General features: G+C 37.6%; 1 protein-coding gene across 2 annotated transcripts in view; it reads left to right on the plus strand.

Moving 5' to 3' along the window:
- Nucleotides 1–12889, plus strand: part of ADAM22 (ADAM metallopeptidase domain 22) — a 108451-nt gene that overhangs the window by 33405 nt on the left and 62157 nt on the right. For both annotated transcript variants that reach the window (XM_032592395.1, XM_032592394.1), the window contains 5 exons: nt 277–340; nt 2003–2072; nt 7097–7167; nt 11116–11190; nt 12807–12878. In XM_032592395.1, coding sequence (XP_032448286.1) covers nt 281–340; nt 2003–2072; nt 7097–7167; nt 11116–11190; nt 12807–12878 — 348 coding nt within the window. In that variant the 5' untranslated portion in view covers nt 277–280. The remainder of the gene's footprint in view (nt 1–276; nt 341–2002; nt 2073–7096; nt 7168–11115; nt 11191–12806; nt 12879–12889) is intronic.

Below are 12889 nucleotides of genomic sequence, written 5' to 3' on the forward strand. Positions count from 1 at the left end.
GTGTGGTATGTAGTATGTAATCTGTATGTGCTGTGTATGTGTGGTATGTGGGAGTATATGTGGGGTGTGTGTGTATGTGTGTGGTGTGTGGTAAGTAGGGTGTGTGTGGTGTGGTATATGGGGAATGTGTGTGTGTCTGTGTGTCTATGGCGATGATGGGTGGGACTGGGAAGTGAGTGTTGAGAAGTGAATTCATCCTTCGGCAGCTGTTGATTTTAAAATGATCTTGTTCTGAGGCAAGATGGCTGTGCCTGATTATTTTCTTGTCCTTGGCAGTGGAATGTTCTATGATGGGAACCACACCTATCTCATTGAACCAGAAGAGAATGACACCTCCCAAGTAAGTGCTCCTGTTTCTTGTGGCCAATGTAAAAATTTATATTGGGGGCTTTCCCTCTTCCCTTTTCCTCCTTTTTTTTTTGTCTCTATTTTCATATTTTTAGAGTCAGGATATAATTGAATATTGAATAAGTCAAAACCACAAGTGTTTTTTAAAGTCTGTCTCTTTCTCTGGATACTGGAAATACTTTCTTCTCAGGTGTTCTGAAGCCTCCATTTTTGTTCTAACTCCACCATAATGTGCTGTGATTTGTCTTAGTTTGCTCAGGCAGTCATCATAAGAGAGTGGGTGGCTTGAACAACAGAAATTTATTTTCTCACAGTTGTGGTGGCTGGAAGTCCAAGATCAAGGTGCCGGCAGGGTCCATGTCTGTCAAGGGCTCTCTCCTTCGATTGGGATGGCTTCCTTCTTACTCTGTGTTCACATGGCAGAGAGAGAGAGAGAGAGAGAGAGAGAGAGAGAGAGAAAGAGAAAGAGCGCACTTTGGTGTTTCCTCTTCCTGTAAGGACCCCAGCCCCACCCTTGAAACCTGTTTTAACCTTTAGTACCTTCTCATAGGCCCAATCTCCAAATACAGTCACATTAGGAGTTAGGGCTTAAACATATGAATTTGGCAGGGTGGGGATGGACACAATCATTCAGTCTGTTACACACCAACTCAATAGATGCATGATTTTCCACCTCATTTTCTTTTCTGGATTTCAGATTTTTCTCTATTGCCTATTGTCTATAAGGCCTTGTGCTGGTGAAATGTAGAGAAATCTGTTTTATTAATTTCTCCTTCATTTTAGTCGAAACAATTCATTTTCCAAAAAGCTAGAAGAGGGTTGAGTTAATATTATAGACTGCAGAGAAAGATGATACATTTCCATTCTAGCTCTGTGCACAGAAACATTCTTCATCGTGTTGTGCAACAGTGTTCAAACACTTAAGTAATTTCTAAAAATACACACTGTATTGCCACCCATAAAGGGAAGCTATTTGTATTGTATTTTGTTTTCTGGATGCCTATTACTGGCTGTCGTATCACTTCGCCTGGCCAGGTGATGTTTTTATGGCAGTATCATGAAACTTGACTGTTTATGACATTCTGGTTTTTTTTAATGGAAAGAAGCCAGAAGTAGTTACTTGAATGTTCATTAATTTTTCTTAGATGGAACAGGACTTTTTGTCTGTTGGTTTGTCACAGAACTTTGTATGACATTTGAATTTCGGAGCAAGGTCCGTTTGGGCATCTGCTTACACCAGTCATCCTACTCCCCGATACCGGAAGAGTGTTAGCCCTGCAGTCTTTGCCTAGCAAAACTATCTGACTCTGAAAGTGGGGCAGGGATCCTCAGACAGGAACTAGTTATAAAAAGCATTAGCCCATTTTCCCAGATGTCTTACTTCTCCTTGGGGGAATAGGTTCATTCATTTATTTTCCATTACTGCAGGCTTTGGCCTCTGTGTCTGCAGAGGCATTTTGTTTCTAATAGGATATTTCTCTGGTGCAGGGGGAATCCAGGCGGGGGAGGGTTGCACAGTGGCTCATTGCCTTTCCAAATCCAGGAGGGCGCATAGTCATGCTTCTTTTAGGGGTCTCTGCTTCTTCAGCTCTCATTGCCTGAGGCTGGGGATAAGTGGTTGCATGTGCTCAATCTCTGTTGTTTGTTATTGCAGGAGGATTTCCATTTTCATTCGGTTTACAAATCCAGACTGTTTGAATTTCCCTTGGATGATCTTCCATCTGGTATGGTATTCATATTATGACTTTAAAAAAAGTCAGGCTTAATAATTCATTTGAATGCTTTAGAGCTAATCTGTATGTGAAATGTCCTTAGCACATGACTGCTCATAACAGTTTGAGAGAGAAAGTGACATGAGGTCAAGTGACATCAAGAAGGAGAATAAAATGCAAACTGACCTCATGTTTGTAGTGGATGAGTTTGGAAAGATACAGCTTGAGCACATTGGAGGAAGACTTTTTAAAATGGTAACAATCACAGTAGGGTATCTCTGAAAGGAGAAGTAATGTTAGAGCAAAAATTGGTCTGCGTGGACAAAATACAGAAAAATTCACTTTCAGTGAGATACTGATTTTATAAACATAGGGATGGACTTGTAATCATTTCCCCATTTGTTGTTTTCCTCCTCTCTTTTTGCCCCAGCATTTTCAGAAGGCACGATTATAGACTAATGCTTTTTATTATTATGTGTTTTTGTGAAAAGTCTTTCCATCTCACGTGTGTTTGTTTGCAGGCCCATTTATTTATACGTGTTGGCTTGAGTTGATCCAAACCTTTGCATGACAAGCAGGGCAGAGTACTCCTACTTTGGCCTCGTTAGTCGAACAGCGATTATACGGAGTACATTTGTCTTTGGATGTACTGGATTCCTTGATTTTCTTTTCAAGACCGAGCACGCTCTGAATACCTGGGGTGGAGATGCTTCCTTTCTTAGTGGGCCCTACCTGTGGTTACAGAACCTTCGAATTTTTAATCTCATTTTTATCTTCGTTACAGCGCTGTGAGATTGATTTTGTCATTTACATTTTATAGATGAAGAAATGGGCTCATCCAGCTTGTCTTTTCCTGGGCCCACAGCTAGTCGGGGGCTGAGCGGGGTTTTGGATTGTGCCACTATGAGAACGTGTGCTGGGAGAGAGGCAGCGGGGAAATGGAAGAATTATCCAACCAAGAGCATGTCCTAAACTACTGCTTAGGAAAACCACTTAAAAGTGTACATTGTTGGGGTGCCTGGTTGGCCTAGTTGTAAGAACATGCAGCTCTTGATCTCGGGGTCATGAGTTCAAGCCCCACATTGGGTGTAGATATTACTTAAATAAATAAAAACTTAAAAAAATAAAAAGTTTTGGGATGCCTGGGTGGCTTACTTGGTTAAGCGTCCGACTCTTGATTTTGGCTCCGGCCATGATCTCACAGTGTCTGGAATCGAGCCCCACGTCAGGCTCTATGATGACAGCATGGATCCTGCTTAGGATTCTGTCTCTCTCTCTCTCTGTCTTTGCCCCTCTCCTGCCTTGTGTGTTCTCGCTTGCTCTCTCTCAAAATAAATTAAAAAATAAATACTTTTTAAGAAGTTAACATTGTCTCCTTATTGGAAAATGAGATGAGTGTTTGCTAATGTCCCTTCTCTGAAATAGATTTGTGACTCCTTGATCTTCTGCCCTTCTTCTGCCCTGCTGCCAAAGGGCTAGGGGATCCATTTTATAGATTTCACAATTTAAAAAAATGTGCAAATAAGCATATAGATGCTCTTACTTTACATAGATACTTGACGCTGTTCCTTCGGTTACCTTGTGAAACCATTTACAATCCCTGTGATGGGAAGAAAGTAAATCATGCCAGTCTGTCTGAGGATAAAGCTATAACCTAATAGGTCTTACTGGAAGTAATAAACATTAATTAATATTTAAAGTAATAAATAAAGATCCCCCTAAGGACTCTACTGTAGGCTTGCTATGATACAATCTTCTAGTTTTGTTTTGTTTTTTAAACTTTGTTCAGGGTTTCTTTTCTATACAAACTTTTTAAAGATGACTTGGCACTTTTGCTGTCATTAACAATAATTTTGAACATTTCTTCCCCAAGTCAGGTCTGTCTCCCTTAGTTTCTGGTTTTCTTTTCCCGTCAGAAGTTGGCACTGTCAGTTTTAAGAGTCTTTCTAGATACTTGGATTTATTATGACAAATTAGAAAAAAAGAAAGAAAGAAAGAAATGTCAAAACTGCAATTTTTGTGAAATAAGCTCATGTGGAAGCTTTTTTACTTTAGATTTAATGAAGTTTTCCTGGGTCATGACTTATCAGTACCTTTGTCTTGCTGTGCATGATGCATGTCTCTGAGACAGAATGTGGTCAGGTGTCCCCCAGACTTGTTTCACTGTGGACCCTTTTGTTTTACATGACCCATCTCTCAGGACTAGTGTCCCTAAGAAAACATTTGGGAAAGGTTTATTTACTTCCTATGGACCCCTTAGCACAGTCTGTTTTAAAAATTAGTACAGTGAGGGGCGCCTGGGTGACTCAGTCGGTTGAGTGTTCGACTTCGGCTCAGGTCATGATCTTGCGGTTTGTGAGTTCGAGCCCCGCGTCGGGCTCTGTGCTGACAGCTCAGAGCCTGGAGCCTGCTTCAGATTCTGTGTCCCCCTCTCTCTCTGTCCCTCCCCTGCTCATGCTCTGTCTCTCTCTGTCAAAAATAAAATAAACATTAAAAAAAAAATTTTTTTTTTAAATAACAATAAGTGCAATGAAGTATGTAAATCTCGAATACCTTTAAATGAGTTTTGGTACATATGTACTCCCTTGGTGAGATTTGGCACATTTCTGTTATCCCAGTACCTTCCTTTGTACCGCATCCCAGTCAGTGGCTCCCACTTCTGCAGTCCCTTTTGTGACTTTTTTTTTTTTTTTTTGCTGTAGATTAGTTTATCCTGATTTAGATCTTCATGCATTGTGTCTTGTGTCCAGTTTCTTTTGCTTAGCATATGCCTATGAGATTAATGTCAGAGATAGCAACAGTTTGTCTTTATCTTTTTAAATTACTGAGTACATTCTGTTGTTTGAAGATAACACAGAGTTTTATCCATTCTGTTGATGGACATTTGGGTTGTTTCCACTTTTTGGCTAGTCTGAATAAAATAACTATAAATATTCTTATAAAAATCTCTTTGGTGGACACATGTTTACATTTCTTCTGTAATTAATTACCTGGCGGTGGAATTACCGAGTCACAGCGTAGTTGTATGTTTAACCATACAATGGTGTATTCCTCTCAAACTTCGGAGTGTGTCAGAGTACCTCATGGGAGCTTGTTAAACACAGACTCCTGGCCGCATATCTAGAGGGTTTTTCCAAGCCACTTACTTGAGATATGATTGGCATTAAAGGAAAGCTGTACATAATTAATGTATACAGTTTGATGAGTTTGGAGATAAATGTACACCCATGAAGTCATCACTATAATCTATGTTGTAAACATACCGATTAGCTCCAGCAGTTTGTTTTCACCCTCTTTATTATTGTTGTTGTTGTTATTATTATTATTGTTAGTAGTAGTAGTGGTGGTAAGAATACAACACAAGATCTACACTGTTAGCAAAATTTTAAGTATACTGAATATAGTATTGTTAACTCTGGGCACTGTGCTGTACAGTAGATCTTTAGGACCTTCTCATTTGTACAACTGTAACTTTGTGCCCTTTGAGGAATGCTCCCCTGTTTCCCCCTTTTCCTAAGGCCTCTAGCAGCTGCCATTCCACTTTGCTTCTAGGAGTTGGACTCTTTTTTTTTTTTTAATTTTTTTTTAATTTTTAATTTTTTTTAAATTTTTTTTTAACGTTTATTTATTTTTGAGACAGAGACAGACAGAGCATGAACGGGGGAGGGTCAGAGACAGAGGAAGAGACAGAATCTGAAACAGGCTCCAGGCTCTGAGCGGTCAGCACAGAGCCTGACGCGGGGCTCGAACTCACGGACCGCGAGATCATGACCTGAGCCGAAGCCGGATGCTCAACCGACTGAGCCACCCAGGCGCCCCTAGGAGTTGGACTCTTATATGTCCTTCTGTGTCTGGCTAGTTTCACTCAACATAATGCCCTCCAGGTTCATCCATGTTGTCACAAATAGGTTCCTTTCTTCCTTCCTTCCTCCCTTCCTTCCTCCCTCCCTCCCTCCCTCCCTCTTTCTTTCTTTCTTTCTTTCTTTCTTTCTTTCTTTCTTTCTTCTCTTCTCTTCTCTTCTCTTCTCTTCTCTTCTCTTCTCTTCTCTTCTCTTCTCCTCTCCTCTCTTTTCTTTTCTTTTTTCTTTTCTTTTCTTTCTTCTTTTGTTTTTAGGCCGAGTAATACTTCATTGCATGTGTATACCACATTTCCTTTAACATTTAGGTTGTTTCTATGTCTTGGCTATGGTGAATAATGCTGCAGTGAACATGGTGGTGCACGTATCTCTTTGAGATGCTGATTTCAATTCCTTTGGCTGTATGCCCAGAAGTGGGATTGCAGGGTCCTAGCATTGTTCTATTTTTAATTTTTGAGGAACCTCATACTGTCTTCCATAGTGGCTGCACCAGTTGCTACAGTTTTTGATTCAAGTACGTCTTGGGTGGGTTATGAGACTTTGCATTTCCAGCAAGTTCCCAGGTATGCTGGGAATATGCTGATGCCATTAGTTCATGGATTTCACTTTGAGAACTATTGTTGTGTGAGAAATTGCTGAGCCTTTCTCTTAAGTGCTTATACCATTTTACACTCATCAGCACTATATGAGAGTTCTGATTGTTCACATCTTCATCAGCGTTTGCTGTGTCATTCTTTAATGAAGGTCAGTAGTGGGAAGTCAAGTTGGGTATTTAGAAGATTCTTGATAAAGGATGTAATAGTATTTATTGCAGAAATATGAGAAAAATTTTGAGATAAATTAAAATAGGAATAGTGCCCAAGATTGCTTTAATTATATTCATTCATGATATATGTATTTAGTATTAATATGAACACAATTATTTTGATTAATGTTCTATATTATCTTTAAGTGTAACATTATATATTATAAAATTTATAATGACCACATAATTATAATTATCTAATTTTCCAATTATAACTTACATTAATTATCAACAGTTATAGTAACTGTTACTAATAGTTAATAAAGTATAATTATACAATTTATTCTAGGAAGGGATAGTAAAACTTTGATTCCTCTGTATGAAAGAAAACTGGCAAATACAAGTTACATTAATTTATTTTTATTTCCTTTTAGAATTTCAGCAAGTACACATCACTCCACCAAAATTTATTTTGAAGCCAGCACCAAAAAGAAGTAAACGGCAGGTATGTATTCACAGGGTATTCCATGATGTTTCAAAAACACTTGGCAACTACCAGTCATCTAAATCTACATTAAGTCTCTGTAAGATGGCTAAGTATTAGTTCAGGCATTTGTCATGGTTAACAGTAAGGGTGACGGATCTGTAGGAGCAGTGGAGATGGGGCCATATTGTTTCATAGACTCAAAAAGGATCAAGATAGTGGTGATAATATGGTTATTCATCTTACAGATGGATTATGGCCCCTGCTGTGGCATCTCGGGTTCTTTATAACATAGGCCTCTTTCCTTGGCCTGGGTTGTACCACATCATGAGGTCTACTTGTAAAGATACCCCCTTAAAAGAGAATTCATCAGGTTTTAAGGCCACAAAATGCTGTTGCCACACTTAAACTATGTTGGAGCCTGGGATATAAACTCAGGATGTCAACTTTATGAATGTTCAGTGCATCTTGGACTTGGAAAAAATAATGACAATTTGTATAATGCTTTGCACCATATGAAGTAGGTGCTATCAATCCCCTTTCACAGGAAAAAAAATGATGTCTTCGAATGTGAAAATGACCAGAATCATAGAACTGGCAAATGCTTTAGGCATAATAAGAACTCTGCTCATCACAATACCGTACGATTTCACTTACTTTGTGGAATCTAAAAAATAAATGAATAAACAAACAAAAAGCAGAATCAAACCAGTAAATATAGAAAACAAACTGGTGGTTGCTAGAGGGAAGTGGGTGGAGTCATGGGCAAAATGGGAGAAGGAGAGTGAGAGACACAGGCTTCCAATTATGGAATGAGCAAGTCACAGGGGTAAAGGGCAGCACAGAGAATATAGTCACTGATATTGCAATAACCTGTCTGGTCGCAGATGGCAGCTACACTTGTGATGAGCACAGCATAACTTAGAAGTTGAATCACTGTGTTGTATACTGAAACTAATGTAACATTATATGTCTAGTATACTCAGAAAAGGAGAGGAAAAGAAAGAACAGAACTCTGGTTATTAGAATTAAAATATCATACATTATGTATGGGTGTTTGGCATAAAAAACATAGGATGATGGAAATAGATCTCTAGTAAGATCACACAGTTGAAGAAACCAATCATCTTCTGTTTAAATATGTTTATAAGTATGACATAATATGAGTTTACAGACACATATCTAATGTGAATAAAATTGCTTATTTTTATTGAGGCACAGGTTACTTGTGCCTGGTCCTATTCTAAGAATTTAAATTATATTAATACATTTGATTCTCCTAACAATCTTATAAGGAATGTATTATTATTATCCCCATTTTACTGATAAGGACATTGAAGCATGAGAAGCTTAAGAAACTTGCCCAGGGTTATAGTGAGTTATCCAGTGGTGGAGTTCAGATTCTGACCTAGGAAGTCTGGTATTTTTATAACCATATATACTTTATATACTGCCTCTCAGAAGCCCTTGTGTTCTGTGAATTGCTACATCAGCTTTATATATTTTGTGAATATACATACATATTGAGGCCCAGTTAAATAAAGATGCCAACAGGATTTAATTTGAAATAATATTTATTTTCATGACTTATGAGATCAGAGAACAGGATAGTTTTCTTTTGACGCATTCCTTGAAGTTCTTCATAAACATCTGTGACATCCAGTCATTTGAAGGCAGACAGACACTAGATTTCTTTTTCTGAGACAACTGTGAACCCACAGAGGTGAGGTGCTAGAATGCTGTGTGGCCAATATGGCAAGTCTCTGACATTGAGAAAATGTTGAGTCTTGTTAGACAGTCTGCTGTGATAACTGGTAATACTCAGGTCTCTTTCACAATTACAAAGCAGATACTGTCATCCTAAAACATCCACTTTTAAAAAGCCTCAGGTCATTGGATGCAGTTTATACTACTACTTGGTTTCCAAACTGAGAATTCTATCAACTTGGTGTAATAAGGGATTTGAATTTTAAAATAAGTGTTAAAATTTGGGAATGCAGTTAACACTGGAACAAAATCCACATGGCAGCAATTTTTTTAGTTTATTTTAAATGCAGCTCTGAAAGCAAATATTCATGCATTGATTAGTTTTGGTTATATACTCTCATCACAAAAATAGCCATTGGACAAGTGAATAAAAAGATTTACTGAAAAAATGGATACCAAAGATAGCATAATGGAAAAAATTGGGGCACCTGGGTGGCTCAGTCGGTTGGGCATCCAACTTTGGCTCAGGTCATGATCTCGCAGTCTATTAGTTCGAGCCCTGTGTCGGGCTGTGTGCTGACAGCTCAGAGTCTGGAGCCTGCTTCAGATTCTGTGTGTCCCTCTCTCTTGGCCCCTCCCCTCTTGTGCTCTGTCTCTCTCTCTCAAAAATAAACATTAAAAAAAATTAAGACTTAATTTTATAGATCTTGTTAAAGACTGTGTTATAGACTGACTGCAGGGAACAAAGGCATATGGCTGCCTTCGTGTCTCCTACTGGTGGCATCCACTAATCATGATTTTGAAGGTGGAGAAAATTCATTGTTAAACAGACATATAATAGAGCTGTACTAGATAATCCAAGACTTCCTGGAAGCTCTCAAAACTATCCTAACAAAAGCTCTTATATCATTTGGGAGATCCCTTAAAATGTACCAGAAGAAGGAAGGACATTCTCAGTCCCAGATTTGGAGATTGTAGAATAAAAGTGTCCATCAAATACTCCCTGTATCCTCTCAGAGATCCGCAGGAGCTTAAATTAAACAGAAAGCATGCCCTTCATATGTTATAATCTCCAAGATATACTGGTAAGTGAAAATACCCTCATGCAAAAGCTAGTGAAATAAGTGGAAGTACCAAGTAAAATAAATGTTATATTTGATTTTATATGCATAAATATTTCTGGAAGAAACAAATAACTGTGCTATACCAATTGTGGGGGAAGGGTTAACAACTAGGTGGATAGGGAACAGAAGTGAGAGGAAGATTTTGACCCTGAACCTTTTGATAATTCTTTAAACCATATAAATGTATTACCTATTCAAAAACTAGGTTAAAATTGATGAAAATGAAAAAAAGAATTCTGAAGGAATGAAAGTGGAAATTTTATTTCTCTCATACATTTTTGTTTTTTAAAATTAAAAACATTTTTTCAACCTTATTGAAGCATAATTCACAAATAAAATTATGAGATACTTGAAGTGTACAATGGGATGATTTGATATATATATATAATGTGTATACACACACACACACACTGTGTGTGTACAATGGGATGTACAATGGGATGTACAACTGTACAATGGGATGATTTGACATATATATAATATGTGTATGTGTGTGTATATATTTCAATTAAACAATACAGTCTTATCAGTGTAAGTGTCCATCAACAAATGAATGGATCAAGAAAACGTGGGGGGTGCTTGGGTGGCCCAGTTTGTTGAGCGTTGGACTTTGGCTCAGGTCATGATCTCGCAGTTTGTGAGTTTGAGCCCCGTGTGGGGCTCTGTGCTAACAGCTCAGAGCCTGTAGCCTGCTTCAGATTCTGTGTCTCTCCATCTCTTGGCCCCTCCCCTGCTCATGCTCTGTGTCTCTCTGTCTCTCAATAACAAATAAACGTTAAAAAAAATAAAAAAAATAAAATGTGGTAAATATATACAGTGGAGTATCATTCAGCCTTAAAAAAGAAGAAAATCCTGTCATTTGTGACAACATGGATGAACGTGGAGGACATTATGCTAAATGAAATAATTCAAAGAAAGATATTGTATGGTACCACTTCTATGTGGAATCAAAAAAAAAAAAGGTCAAACTCACAAAAAAGAGTAGAAAAGTGGTTGTCAGAGGCTAGGAGTGGGGGAAATAAGGAGAGTTTGGAAAAAAAGGTACAGTAAAATGTGTGACATAACGTGTAACATATTTTTTAGTTACAGCTAAGTTCAGAGGGCTTATTTAGGTGCTATTTCCTTTACTATATTGCAGCTTCGTCGACATCCTCGTAATGTAGAGGAGGAGACCAAATATATTGAACTGATGATTGTCAACGATCATCTCATGGTAGGATTTGCTGAAATGTTTGTTGTCTGAACTTGTCTGTCCCTGTGGGTAAAGCCGGTTGGTGCAAAAATATGTTTAGAAGAAACAAGAAACCCAGAAAATTGTAACTTGGAGAAGACATTTAAGTGGCTGAAGTATTTGTTAGCCAGTAACAACCTGTAAATTAGAAACATTCTTAGGTGGATGTAACTAGCAGTATTTTGTGAGGTTCCAAAAATATTTATTTGACTTAAAATTAGTCAGCTCTTTGGATTTGCTTAATTAATATTTTTATATTGAAAAAAAATTAGTGAGGCACCAGTAATGTGACACTTTAGTTTGAAATGTACAGCTTTATCCTAATAAAAGAAAAGCAGCTTTTCAATTTCTGGCTTGCTCTGTAGCAAACCATGTGGAAATGCTTATATAGGCAAGCAGTGAAGATTTTAGGATAGGAACCTGGCAAAACCTCCTTCTTGCTGAGTCATTTATTTTGACCTAGAGTGTGTGTATATTCAACTCATGGACTTGTTGGAGTCACTAGCTTACATTTACAGCACAGCAGTGAATTATAATGCTAATTGTTCTATGTAACCACTGTTTTAAACTAAACATGTTCAGTGATGAACATAGCTGATTTTTACTTAATTTCAAGTACAAGTGCATTTTAATTTACTTTGATTTATTTGAAGGAAAGTGTCTCATTTGTTTGTATATGATTAAGTAAACAAACATATTGATCATGTATTGTTGCTAATAATGGTAATAATAGTAATAATGATAATAATATCCAGATTGGGTGCTTCTTTGTTCAGGTTAGAACTAAGTTTTATCTTTCTACCTCTTTGAAATCAGTGAATGTTACTATTTCCTGAGGTTTTTACAAGATCAGAATAAGTTATAAAAACATATATTTGGATGTTTTAGGACAGCACAGATTCAGATGTCTATAGGCAGGTAACACAAGTGAAATAAGCCAGGAGTAAAACAATGGGGGAGGAGGTTGAGGCCTAGGGCAAAAGCAAAGTTACATGGCCTGTCTAATGGAAGTAACTGCCTCTTAGCCTTGCTAGTTATCACCATGGGGAGAATGCTAATTTTAAGGGAAGCCAGAAATCAGGTTTACATAATTCTTGGTTTCTAAAACACTACTGAGGCCAAACAAAAGGTTTATGGCATCCACATCTAGCCTTTAAGTTACCTCTTTGTGACCCGTTAGGACTTTCTTCTTCTTACTGATTAAGTCTTGTAGAACTTGTAAGTTTTTATACGTACAGCAGTATTCACGTACATTTTTCTGGCTGTCCACCCTACTTATATTTGCATGTCTTGCAGTTCATAGACAACTTTCATGTTTTATCATTTTGAGTAACAATTCTGTGATAAAAATAAACTTGTGAAATGGATGGAATAGGTATTTTTTTATTTTATCTCACAGTTGAATCAACTGAGGCCTCAAACTTTAAGAGCCTTTCCTAGACTATACAACATACAAAGAACTAATTCTCAATTCTTACATTTTTTTTTTTACAAAAAGCTGTAGAGATATTTCAGTTACTTTATGTTTTTGTCTGCTGAGGTGATTACTTGCTGATGACCTTGGAAACCCTTCACTTGTTTGTTTGTTTTGTTTTCAGTTTAAAAAACATCGGCTTTCAGTTGTACATACCAATACATATGCAAAATCGGTGGTGAACATGGCGGATTTGGTAAGTATCAA

This window comes from Lynx canadensis, chromosome A2 (assembly GCF_007474595.2).
Source record: "Lynx canadensis isolate LIC74 chromosome A2, mLynCan4.pri.v2, whole genome shotgun sequence".
NCBI lineage: Eukaryota > Metazoa > Chordata > Mammalia > Carnivora > Felidae > Lynx > Lynx canadensis.